General features: G+C 39.5%; 1 protein-coding gene across 4 annotated transcripts in view; it reads right to left on the bottom strand.

The window, feature by feature from the left end:
• Nucleotides 1-2,590: 2,590 nt before the first annotated feature.
• The window catches only part of Dclk1 (doublecortin like kinase 1), a 348,060-nt gene continuing 337,764 nt past the window's right edge, over nucleotides 2,591-12,886 (bottom strand). For 2 of the 4 annotated variants that reach the window (XM_070002969.1, XM_070002972.1), the window contains one exon: nucleotides 2,591-9,069. In XM_070002969.1, coding sequence (XP_069859070.1) covers nucleotides 8,905-9,069 — 165 coding nt within the window. In that variant the 3' untranslated portion in view covers nucleotides 2,591-8,904. Of the gene's footprint in view, nucleotides 9,081-12,886 lie in introns of all 4 variants that reach the window. The other 2 variants (XM_070002971.1, XM_070002970.1) reach the window with 2 other exon arrangements.

Below are 12,886 nucleotides of genomic sequence, written 5' to 3'. Positions count from 1 at the left end.
AGGGTCCAACAGAGAGAAGAGTACATTGATAGGAACTTGCAGGAAGTGGGAATAGATGGTTTTCCCTAGATAGCAGATAGTACAAAGGATGTGTCCCACCCCCAGGTTGAAATTCCCTCCAGTAGTGCAGGTTCATACTCTAGGGATAGGAGTAAAGAAATAAGTCCTGAGAGAAGGCCCAGAGAATCAGAAGCTTCTTGGGAAATGTTCCACCTCTGGTTTCTGACAAAGATGCATTGATGGCTCTACTAGTAGTACCTTCTTATTATTCACCCTATCTTGAGAAAAAAAAATTTCCTGGAAGAAGAATGTGGAAGAGACTTAGAATTTTGTTAAATCTTTACAAGGTATGCTGTAGTATTCCTACAGTGTAGCTCCCAGGGCTGGCTTTGAGGAATACATATTAAGAGACTAATATTTCCTTTCCTTTTAAACCCTCTAAATGATATACCAGGTTTTAAGACTGGGTCAACTTTGCTTTTATTAGCCTTTATTTTTGTCTTCGCCTTTCCTTTCCTTTCCTTTCCTTTCCTTTCCTTTCCTTTCCTTTCCTTTCCTTTCCTTTCCTTTCCTTTCCTTTCCTTTCCTTTCCTTTCCTTTCCTTTCCTTTCCTTTCCTTTCCTTTCCTTTCCTTTCCTTTCCTTTCCTTTCCTTTCCTTTCCTTTCCTTTCTTTCCTTTCTCCTTCCAGGATTTTTTTAAAGGATGTAATAGAGCAGGCCATAAATGTATTTGCATGTGACTGATGGCTGGTTTTTAGACAGCCTACCCTTGGCTACACATGTGGAGAGGGCCAGTCTCAGGCTGGTAGGGTTGCTGTGCCCCTGACGAGCTGGTATTTGGCCATCTGTGAGTGATAAATCAGGCTCTCCACCCCCATGGACCTTCTGAATAGGAAGATTTCTCACTTGAATGAGATTCTTAAGGGCGAGAATTATGTCTTGTTTTTCTTCGCTTGCACTAGGTAGATCATAGTAGGTCCTAAGGTAATGTAGGATGGCAATGTGGTGTTGGTGTCTGATACGAGATTAAAGTCTCATGTTAATTACAGATGGTAAAGAGGCCTCTGTGAGACCTTCTACCTCAGAGCCCAGGAGCCAAGCCAAGCAGACGATGGGGTGTGTGTACCATCACAAAGGCAGATGGCAAACATACATCCTCAAGTCCAAGAATCAGAGTCTCAATACACATACAAGGTTTGCTAGGTGTGCATGTATTGGCCATGTGAAACCTGAACTAAGATTCTCAATATATGGCATACTTTCTAGTTCAAGGTATTTTCTAGTCTTTCTAATTTTCTGACGCATAGTCAACACAAAAGTGGACAACTCAATTTCCTTTTTTTTCTTTTCTAAACCCAAATGAAGTGCTTGCCTTGCATGGTTTTGGCACTCACTCAAGAAACATTTGAATGAATGATTTGGAAGTGCAGGCAAGCTGGCTGGGACATCTGTCACAGTGCTGATGGCCAGCGTAGATTTGGCTGTTCCAGCTGGCTGGGTGTGACTTGTCTCTGCTTCACGCTCCCTCCTGGAGATGGGGTGGGGGGAGCAAGCTACCTCTTAAGTCAGGACAAAACCTTCCTTCCATTTAGAAGATATTCAAAGAAAATGTCCAGGATACTTGCATACCTGTTTGTTATAACCCATGTATTTACCTCTGTTTGCCTTCTGTGTGCATAGCATGCACCCCATTTCTAGCTCTCAGTCCAAATGGCCTGGACTAGTGGAAGGGCTTTCCTTCCTAGTTCCCCTATGTGCCAGTTTGAACATCTTCAACCTCAGAGTAGTGAGACAAAGCCCATTTTCCCTCTGGCAGGTGTTTGGTGAGATTACTAGCCTCACCAAACAAGGGATTGGCCCTTAGAAAGCAGTCATGATGGCGATTGTTTTTGCAATAGTTGTTCAAAAAGTAGAAAGGACCTAATGATATCACAGTAAGCATATCAGCAGGCTGGGGATGGTAGGGGAGGTGACTGCTAATTTTACAACTGCTTGGAGATAATCTGGCACTTTCATAAGACACCACGGGACCTGCAGTCCCTCTCATTGGCTGCCTTTCCAATCTCCTAGCATCGAAATGCTCAGTAAGAAAGGAAAAAGTAAAACCCCCAAAACAAAACAACTTTATGCCATGGTGCAGTTTTGCAATTTTCTCTGAGGTCAATACTGCTTGTGGAATGCCTAATGGGAACTTACAATAAAAAATGGCAGCTAATTACAAGCTAGTGGCTTAAACACTTCTCTGAGGGAGCTTACACATTTAGGTTGAAGAATAAAATAGGGCTGGATGGTGTTTCATTGTGTATATTCAAGTCACTGGCCCAGGGAAGGAAGGTAATATATGAAAAGGGACATTTTTGGAATAGTTGTTTTTGAATTATGCTCATGAAATACACACTGTGTGATGAGGACATGTGGGAAAGCTACATTCTGACTGCATGACTAATTTTTAAAGCCTTACACAGAGAGAATTCCCCTCGAGAACACAGCTGGGCTATTCCTTCGTGGACCCAATGTGTCAATTATGAACTGAACTAAAATGAAATTTCATCCATTCTGGCAATTTGAACTGAAGACTGGACACAGCAGCTTGGGGTATTATGTAGTAGTTTATACACTAAGAGCTATTATTTTATTAACTTTAAGACAGGTTTTACATAAAAACAGGCAACATCAGAAAATCTCAGTTGATAAATGAACATAATATATCACAGCTGATTTCATTCCACATTAACCTACATTTATTAGTTTAAACAAAAGGGTTAGGAACGAAACCGGACCTCATTCCACCTTTAATCATGGATACAAATTGTTTGAGAATTATTTCATTTGAGTTCTGAAAAACAAACATTAACCTATGCCATCTGATCCATGCAGCAAGTGATAAATTCAATATTTTCAAAGGTAACATTTATTTATTTTTTTCTCCTACCAAATTGAAACCTTTTGGAAACTTGTTTAACTGTATCAAGTTCCCAGCCTACCTTTTTAGTATGCAAGAGCACAATGCTATTTAATTTCACACTCAACTAATCCTTTAATAATTTTCTTTCAGTCAGAATGGAAAAAGCTATTATTAATTTCCTATTAATGTTTTCAAAGTTATTGAGTCTATGACTCTAACCTTGGACCATTTTCAATTTCTTCTTATGTACTCTGAGAATACACTAAAGATTAATGTCAATGGCAAGTGAAAAATTGTCCCTAGAGAACAATTCAAGGTCTTTTCTTTACCACATTTGATTCAGTTAGGATGAATTGACATTATTAGAATCTTTAACATTGCTCTTAGAATTCTACTTAAAAAAATACCAACAGAGAAGGCTTTAGAACTATTACTTAATTTAACTTAATTAAGTATGTCACAGACAAAAATATACAGTTTTACATTAGAGCAACATTAAGGGTCTCAGTTTAGTTGACCCTCCTCCCTAAAATACTAAGGAAATTTACATGTATGGTTTAGTTTTAGAGATTGCTTTTTCTTTAGGGAAAAAGAATGGACCCAGATTCCTCATTTTTCTCCAGGGACAAATCTCCTCATCAAAACACCTTCCAGGTAGATAGTCTACTCATTCAAGAATAATCACCAAAGCCTATGTTGACACCAATAACAAAAAGAAAATCATTCTTACCAGAGGCAGACTAAGTCTCTACACTGAATGTCCAGTTTATGACCCTTAATGTTACTGGATGGATGGCTACATATTTGAGATGATTTGAAAAATAACAGACTGGCTTAAAAGCAACTCCTCCTTCAGTATGTAATTACATACAAACTAAAGATTCCATCCGGCCGTCCAGGGACTCCATATGTAACTGTTTCATGGATAAGCACCATTGAACCAAATTTTAAAGCACTTTTGCAGCGATCAAATGTTTCATTGCTTCATTTACCTCTAAGCAAAAAACTGTGGAGTGTCATGTTATGCCCTCCTTGTATCTGAATTGACAAAAGTGTTAAATTTGGAAGAGATTTCAATTGTTGTTTTCCTTGACAGGCTAGAATGGCATCATGAAATTCAATGATTAAGTTAGAAAATCCTTATTAACGAAGAAGCATGGATCTGACTTTCTATACCTCATGCCAAATAAAGGTTTATTTTAGAGAATTTTCCCCACAATTCCTAATGGGAAAGGCAGACAACACTTGGGAAAGGCTGTCCTTTGAACTGAATAATTTCCAGTTTAAAAATTCATGTGTGTGTGTGTGTGTGTGTGTGTGTGTGCACACGTGCACACACTTGCACATGAGAGCACACATGCACATGTATTTGCATATGTGCCAGTACTGCCACTTTAACTCAGGGCTGGAGTGCTGTCCCTGAGTGGTTTTGTATAAGACTACTATTCTACTATGTGAGCATCAGCTCTACTTCCAGCTTTTTCTGAGTAGTTGGAGATAAAATTGGAGATAAAAGTCTCACAGACTTTTCTGCCTGGGCTGGCTTCAAACTGTGATCCTCAAATCTCAGCCTCCTGGGTAGCTAGGTGCCTGAGCATTCATGTAGCATTTTTTAAAAAATAATGACTTAGAAAATATGTAAGGAAAGCCAGATACTGATGGCTCATGTCTATAATCCTAGGTACTTAGGAAGCTGAAACTTGAAGATCATGATTTGAAGCCAGCCTGGGCAGGAAAGTCTGTGATATTCTTAATCTTCAATTAGCCACAAAAGTTTGGGGGTGGAGATATAACTCACGTGGTAGAGTGCCAACCTTGAGTGATTAAAAACTAAGGGACAGCTCAGCACCCAGGCCCTGAACTCATGCCATAGTATCATGTGCTTGTGTGCACATGCACACACACAAACTGACACATACCCCCACACAAAGGTAAGAAAATGTGTTAGCTGCAATATATGAATATGGCCCATTAAGAAAAAACACATCGAAACAACTCATTATATTAAAATTTTTGGATCTTTTTGGATCTTGGTGCTGTCCAAAATTCTGAAATCAGTAAGACATAGTCTAGCTTTGTTGTTGTTGTTATTTTTGTTCTTTTCTCAGAAGAATTGGAAAGAAGTTGGTAAGAGAGGGAGGTGAAAGTTCATTCTTTGATTCAGGCCCTAAATAGCAAACTTCAGCCTGGGGCACATTTTTCATGGTCAAATTAAAAACCTCTGAGAATAGGAGTTTATCATGAAAATGCTGACAGATCCTTACCTAGAGAAGGGCTAGGGGCAACACAATAATATTAAGAAAGCTCTCCCTTGGCAAAACTGCTCTTCAACACAGGGGAGAGGGTTGTCTAACAGATGCCTTTGGCCAGCAAACAACTGTGATTTAATGTTCTTGAGCCCTGATAGTAGCTCTATGACCCTCAAAGTCAATTTTTCTTTTCTTTTCTTTTTAAAATTTCAACTGAAATATGCCTCAAAGGGTAAAGGATTGCAATTTCAGCCTTAATTCATGGATATATTGCTTTCTTTCAACAATATCTGATGGGCCTGTTAACCACCTCCCATGTGGGTGGCTAAGGAGGGTGTGGTAAAGTTTCATTGAATACAAAACACCAAGTATTTTCAGTAGTTTATTCACATTTTTTTCTCTGCTTATTTTTAATATGCACCACGTGTAAGTTAGATGAGGGCTATGGTTAAAAACATTTTCAATGACTGAAATCTTACGTTTCCTTCTAATGATCTGGAGCAAATTACATACCCATTGATTATGATGAATAAAATGATTTCTGCTACAATGTTGAGAAAAAAATGTGTTCATTAATATGAACAGTTCTCACCTACAGAGATGATTTATACGATGTAAGTAATGAAGCTTCTTCCTTAACTAGTCTACTATCAAACTGAAAAGATGAATCTTAAAATTCCCTTGAAAATACCATATGGTTTGTCCTAAGTCAGTAAAGGAAAGACAATCCCATCACCAGCCCACCACCATAAGAGCTATATTAAGTACCTGAAAAAAATATGAAAACACTTGTGGCAATGATTAAATTGATAATTACAGAGATACACTGCCATCATGGTAACATATTTGTTCTATGATAAATGAAATAAAAATAAGACCAATTTGGTTATAGAAATCCTTTAAAGAACACCACCACTTAATTATTTCAAACTTGAACTGTCCCAAGAATGTTGAAGAAAAAAAAAAATCAGAAAGCACTGGCTAAAAGCAAAGCAATCTGGCTACACCAACATCATCAGCATGCCTTGTGCTTGTATGTTAACCCTCTGAGTACATCTCTGACATTCAAGATCTCGGTAGCTGGATGCTGGAAAACATTGCATTCCATCTGATTACTCAATATTTCTACTTGACAGGTCACATTCCACTGTTTATTCAGCATAGATCACTCAAATTCTACAGCTTTGTGCTGGGAGTCTCATGCTGAATGGGTCCTGCATTCTTCTGAGCTGCTACTGCATAGTGTGCTGAGAAACACTGTTGAGTTCCCTTAGGTGTCCCTGGAAAAAGGCCTGAGCTATGCAATTTAGGTCTTGTACACTGGATACTTGAGCAACACATATAATGTCCAAGAATAAAGTTGTCATTCAGAGAGAGGAAGGAAAATGTCAATCTACTATAAGCGGGTCTCTACTTATATAAAGAATCTCCGTAAGATTTTTTTTTTATAGTTACGTTTGTATAGAGTTGAAGCTAAACTGTATAGCTACTCCTTAACCTTAAGAGTGGTGCTTTGCTTTTGAGCTCCAGAGAAAGTAATAATTTCCAGTTAACTCAGTGTCTTTCACTACTATGGAACTCATCTACATACCCGCCATCCTTCTTGGAGTTCTGCATCTCCCTTCCCCACAAAGAAAAACACCCAGTTTAATTTGCTGATTTATGCTACTTTGTGATTTGTTTTTCCTTTTTGCCAGTCCTGGGGCTTGAACTCTAGGCCTGGGTGTTGTCCCTGAGCTTCTTTTGCTCAAGGTGAACACTGTACCACTTGAGCCACAGCACTACTTCTGGCTTTTTTTGAGTAGTTTATTATAGATAAGAGTCTCATATACTTTCCTGCCCAGGCTGGCTTTGAACAGTGATCCTCAGATCTCAGTTTCCTGAGTAGCTAAACTGATTTTTATGTGTTACCATTTTTGGATCCCTAAGTGGGGAGGGGGAAATCCCTAAATAATTGTTTTATTTTTAATGTGGAAGAGCAGACAATTTGGGAGTCTGTGTTGCAAAAGTAATGAATGATAGGTTATGATTTTAAAAGTCTACATGAATATAGGACCTAGATTAAGGTTTGAAGACCAATGTGAGTTGGAAAAGAAAGATCTGACTTGAGAAAAGTTGTTCAAGACTCTTGGACATTAAAATACATGAAAAATTGAAGAAAAAATGAGTTACTGTTTCACCATTCAGGCACAAATTCCATGAGATATCAATTACTGTTGTCTCTCGGATTACAAAGCGAGGAAACCTTAGGAGGCCATTTGAGTTAGACCCCCTGTATACTTTCTGAGCACTGCCATAATAAACAGGAAGCAGCAGCCCCACATTCTGAAATCTGATATACTCTACAAGAAACTCAAGCCTGGAGACACAGCCCTAGAGAGGCAATTTTGATAACAGGAGTGAAAATATGGGCCTTGGACAGAATTTGTCCCAGAGACAGAAAAACAGTATGTCTTCCTGAACAGCTAAAGACACTAAAGACAGTGACATTATATATATTCTCATCTTCTGGGGTGTCTTCCAGGTGTTTTATTCTGTTCTTCCTGGGAGACTACAACCTAAAGGTGCTGGCAGAATTGGTTTTATCTCTTTAAATTCCTTTTTAGAACATTCTAGATTGTGTTCTCATTGTGATTTCCCCTCAACCACCTTACAAAGCCCTTGCCTCTTGCCTCCTTTTTGCCCCAGCTCTCCTCTGAATGGACCTCATACTCTGAAAGGGTTTCACACTGATGGCTGCAGTATCACGAATAAAAAGGTAGGTAAAAAAAAATAAATAAAAAGCACAGAAGTATGTTCCCTCTTTCTGTTTGAAATTCCAGCCCTCCACAGCACCTGGTGATGTATTGCTCTTTCCCACTGCTTGTGTCTGTCCTGTCCATGTCTGATCATGAGCAGACAGACCTTTGCTCCCCAGGTAGGAGACAAACTGTGATAGGTCCGCACCAGTACTAGCAGCAGCAGTAGATGTAAAAAGCAGCATTTCTGGGGCGACCTGGAGACAATTCCGGGGGGGTGGGGGCACTGTCCATTTCTTGGGTTAGGCTGCCAGAAACACAATTCCCTCCATTCCAGATGGAGAGCTCTATTATACAGAAGTCCTTTATACTTCTAAAGCAAAAATTCCCTTTCTTTATAGGATCTGTGTTCTAGGAAACAGGGTTGAATATATGCTGGAGTTATAAACCTATCTCATGTTCTAAACTCACAGCAAAGGATAAGCAAGAGAAAAATTCTAGATACCCTTCTTATCTAGACATTTTGGTATCTTCATAACACCCCTTGATCTGCAGTAAAATTTAGAAATAGTGCTTGAAAAACTCCCCAGCAAGGAAGAGTTTACCATAAAATTCTATGTACTCAGAGGGTTCACATGCTATATTACATACTGCAGATCCTAGCTTGACTGATGAACACACTTATTCCTTCTGTGTGTGTGTGTGTGTGTGTGTGTGTGTGGTGTGCGTGTGTGTGCGTGTTTTAATGCAAATTGACCTTAACCCTTTGAGGACCAGATGAGCAGCAAATGACCATCTTCCCAAAACACCACATGCCATGTCTATCGGTAGGAAATCGCTACAAAGGTACCCCAAAACACATTTCTTGTTCTGCCGTTCCGGCATTGAGGGCTAGATAGATCAGATGAAACTGTTTTTACAGAAAAAAAAAAAAACTTTTGGGGGGGAGGGGGTTAAAAAAAATCTCAGAGTCTCAAAGGGTTAAGCCAGGACTTTGAGTAAAAGGATCTCATTAAAAGGGTGAGTTGGGGGAGCGAACAGTCTCGGAGGAGCTGGGGGAGTAGTCTTCAGATTCCGAGTTGAGTTCCGGAGGGGCTGGTTGGGCCTTGAACCGGTTTCTCACATCCTGGTTGCGTCTTCGTCGGAAAACCTGCCTCTCCTTATCAAGAGCGGTGGTCTAGCAGGGGCATAAAATGAGAAAGAGGACAATTAGGCCGAGGGAAATGGCACGAGATTCTTTCTAGTACTTTATGAGAGAAGAAAAAAAAATAACAATAAGCTTGGTCAAGTTAACCTCCCCATTATGGCTCACTCTGGTTCACAATTAACCACTCTTGGGAAGTTCCTATACTCCCAAAGGAAGCTCTTAATGGGGAACTGGTCAAGAAGCCCTTAGGTACAGGCAGGATGGATGATGTCACACTTTGGGACTCTACCCAGACTTCTGCCACCTCCACATCTATTACCCTTGCTGGCTCCCAGCCTAGCCAGAGCCCCTCCTTTGGTCCATGGGAGCCAAAGACGTTTGGCAGTGATACGTAGTAATGCTTCACAGGCCACAGTGGTCAACACTTGACTCAGAGCCACTGAATAATAAAGGTGAAAGGCGGTGATGTTGTAAGACACTGAAACAGAGCCACAAGCTCACCCCATCTTTAGCATCTCTTCCTTCTAAATGATCTTATCAATTGGTGAGGGAGGGTGGCCGAACCTCTGGGGAGGTTTGATTTAATTTGAATGAAACCAGTGCCTGAAATCGAACCCCAAGTTTTGAATGCAATGAGCCCAAATTGAGACTGTCCAATGCATTTCACTTTGCAAGATTCATTTTTGTCAGTCTGTGGCAGTGTATGGAACTGAGATGTTCTTTTGGTGAGTAATGTTATTTTCAATCTCTGTGCCTCATTTTCCTGAGGAAACCCAGGATGTGCTATCTGAATACAGTTCTGGAAGTTATTACAACAGCAGAATGGGGACCAGCATGACTTCATCTCGGATTTAATGGGTGTAGGGAGGAATAGGGTCATTACAGCGAAACCTCACACAGACAGCAGAACAGGTACAAAAACCTGAAGAGAAATATAGAACACATATAAAAGTTGAAGGCGTCCTTGTTTGAAAGTCCCTGTTTAAGAGGACGTAGCCTGAAGGTTATTCTGCTTTTAAGAGATTATTTTTCCTGGACTGGGATCTCTGCCGCCATTTTTCCTCTGGAAAATTTACAGTGGGCTTCTTCAAAGAACTAAGATAAATTTATAGCTAGCCTGGTTCTGAGAACAAAGCGAAAACTAAGCCCCTTATACAGTTGCAGTATAGCATTAGAATGCTCTTAGATCTAAAATAGAGCAATCAAAGTTCCAAAATGAAGTAATAAATGGAGCAATAGGGACAGTACGTAGGACCAGCACAATAAATGGCTTCGTTAGGCTGAGCTGTTCTACTTTAAAAACTATCCACATACTGAATAAGAGTGTTACAAACCAATAAGGGTGATAAACTTCAATAATTCACTTCTAGCTTCGCTAGATTGCTAACACAGTGATTCAATCACTGCTCTGCTGAAATATCTACCTTTGGCTCCTGGCTTGTCGAGTTTTTAAGGACCCTTGTGTAGTGTATATAATTCTTGGTCTTATAGCCATCAGTTTTATGAAATTTTCAGTGTCATAAACTTAAATTCCTAACCTTATTTAAAACATTGTAAAGTTACAACACATGGTATTTTGCTTTCAAAGTAAACTGAAAATGTTCTGTTTGTATGGAATTGAATGTTTGTAGAAAACAGATGTCTATTTAGTCTGACTTACATAAAAAGCATTCTGTAGTTAATCCAAGGGTAATATAAACTCTTCCCCTGGTCATAAAAAGTATGTCTATTTCTACCTTCTTGAGGCAGAATAAAATAACTCATTGGTGTTGGACTGAATTCTATGCAGTGGACACAGACAGTCAGAGGTGAGGAAGAAAAGCACACAGGACTGTGGTCAGAAATTTTGTGCCTGCTCTGTCTGTGGCTGGCTGTGTGAACCATTCATTCTGTTCACTCATCTGTTAAATATGGAGTGAGGGGATCATTCCTTCATCATTTTACAGAGTGCTGTAGGTAAACCTGGACACTGACATGCTATCTAAATAGCCAAGGCTTTCAGAAATATTAGGTCTTCTGCTATTCCTGTACATTTTGATAGTTTTACTTACAAAGTAACTGCAGATCAGAGGAAAGCAATGCAAAATGAAGCCCTTGTTACAACTTATCTCTGAGCTTGGTTTTGATGGTTAATGCATTCAACGATTCATTAACTGGCTTGTTTAAATTGACATCTACCTTTGGCTCTTGCTGAGGTTTCTGAAGCTATTCATCCATAATAATTCTTGGTTTGTACTTACAATTTTATGATATTTATGATCACTTAATCATTTCTTTCAGGTCACATTGATAAATGTCATAATTCAATTTACAAAGGTGCTATTGGCATTCATGTTAAGCCTCTGAATGGACAGTCCCATAACCCTCCTTTTCATTTTTATTTCTTCAAATCCTTATAGGGGCAATCATATTCCCTGCCTTGCTTGTCCCTCTGTCTAGAACGCCTTGCCCTGCTCCCTGTCTCCATTTAAAGTTAGTTCTGCCTCTCTACCAGTGTTCCCAGCTAACAGCTTTCTGAATGTTCCCCTTTTTCAATGAACTTCCACACTCCCAAACTTTCTGCTGAATGGTTCTCCTGTGTCCTCATGACACTTGTTTTTAGAAAGACATGTGGCCATAACCACATGTCATGAAATAAGGGAATAAAGGTAGTGGTTTCTATTGAATTGATCGACTCTTAAAGAGTTGAAAGAGGCATTATAAAACTTGTTTGTCCAACACTGTGTCTCTACAGGCTGGTAACTGAGGTGTGGAGAGACTTTCCCACAGTTACCATGCTAAGAACAGAACTCACTCCTCCTATTTACTCCGAAATCTATTGAAATAGAATAAAATAGAGACCCTGGAGCCAGTATATCACTCCTGTTTTCATTCAGTGTGGGTTAGGGAGAGAAATGCACCCAGGCAGAATCAAAGGCTAAAAATCAAGGATGTTCCCACATTACTGGTTAGGAGAAAGAAAGAAAGAAAGAAAGAAAGAAAGAAAGAAAGAAAGAAAGAAAGAAAGAAAGAAAAAGAAAGAAAGAAAGAAAGAAAGAAAGAAAGAAAGAAAGAAAGAAAGAAAGAAAGAAAGAAAGAAAGAGAAAGAAAGAAAGAAAGAAAGAAAGAAAGAAAGAAAGAAAGAAAGAAAAAGAAAGAAAGAAAGAAAGAAAGAAAGAAAGAAAGAAAGAAAGAAAGAAAGAGAAAGAAAGAAAGAAAGAAAGAAAGAAAGAAAGAAAGAAAGAAAGAAAGAAAGAAAGAAAGAAAAACTTTCTTAGGAAAAAAAGTCAGGATCCACTGAATTCAACCTATTCTGAATTTCAGGGTCTACAAATACCTAGAGAGAGCTAAGGCTCATGACTGAGATGTAGTCTACTCAGGTAGATGTTCTAAATAGTCTCAGAGCCTGCAGCAAATGGCCAATGCTCCCAACTTAATTGCCCCTACAGATGTGTCAGAGGGTGACTCCTCTCCCTGAGCCAGACTCACTACTGTCCCCCCTTAGTTGGGCTTCTTCCTTCTTGGTTCCTATAATAGTCCTGTGTATGTGCCTTGCCTCCCATATGATCAGCCGCTTTCCTCACCACCTTGTGGACTCTTTGATCAAGTCCTGGAGTTATCTCATTGTTCTCTACCATTCATAGCACCTAACAGATACTCTATGAACTCTGTGGCTTTTGAAATATGGGGAAGTCCAGCAGAGGTCACCTGTATCTTGCGGGGGTGTCCAACCTTCAGTACATTCTGCACACCGCTGACAGGTCAATTTGCAGAAGGTCCAATTTATTCACAATTTCCTCATAAAATCTAATTTCTTGTCCTAGCCCTGGTACTGTCCTTGCAATAAAAATTTCCAGTGTCTAGTTCC

Source organism: Dipodomys merriami, unplaced genomic scaffold (assembly GCF_024711535.1).
Source record: "Dipodomys merriami isolate MVZ:Mamm:240054 unplaced genomic scaffold, mDipMer1.0.p SCAF_6, whole genome shotgun sequence".
Taxonomy (NCBI): Eukaryota; Metazoa; Chordata; class Mammalia; order Rodentia; family Heteromyidae; genus Dipodomys; species Dipodomys merriami.
Note: the sequence above shows the minus strand (reverse complement) of the source record. Positions and strands in the feature narration are given on the sequence as shown.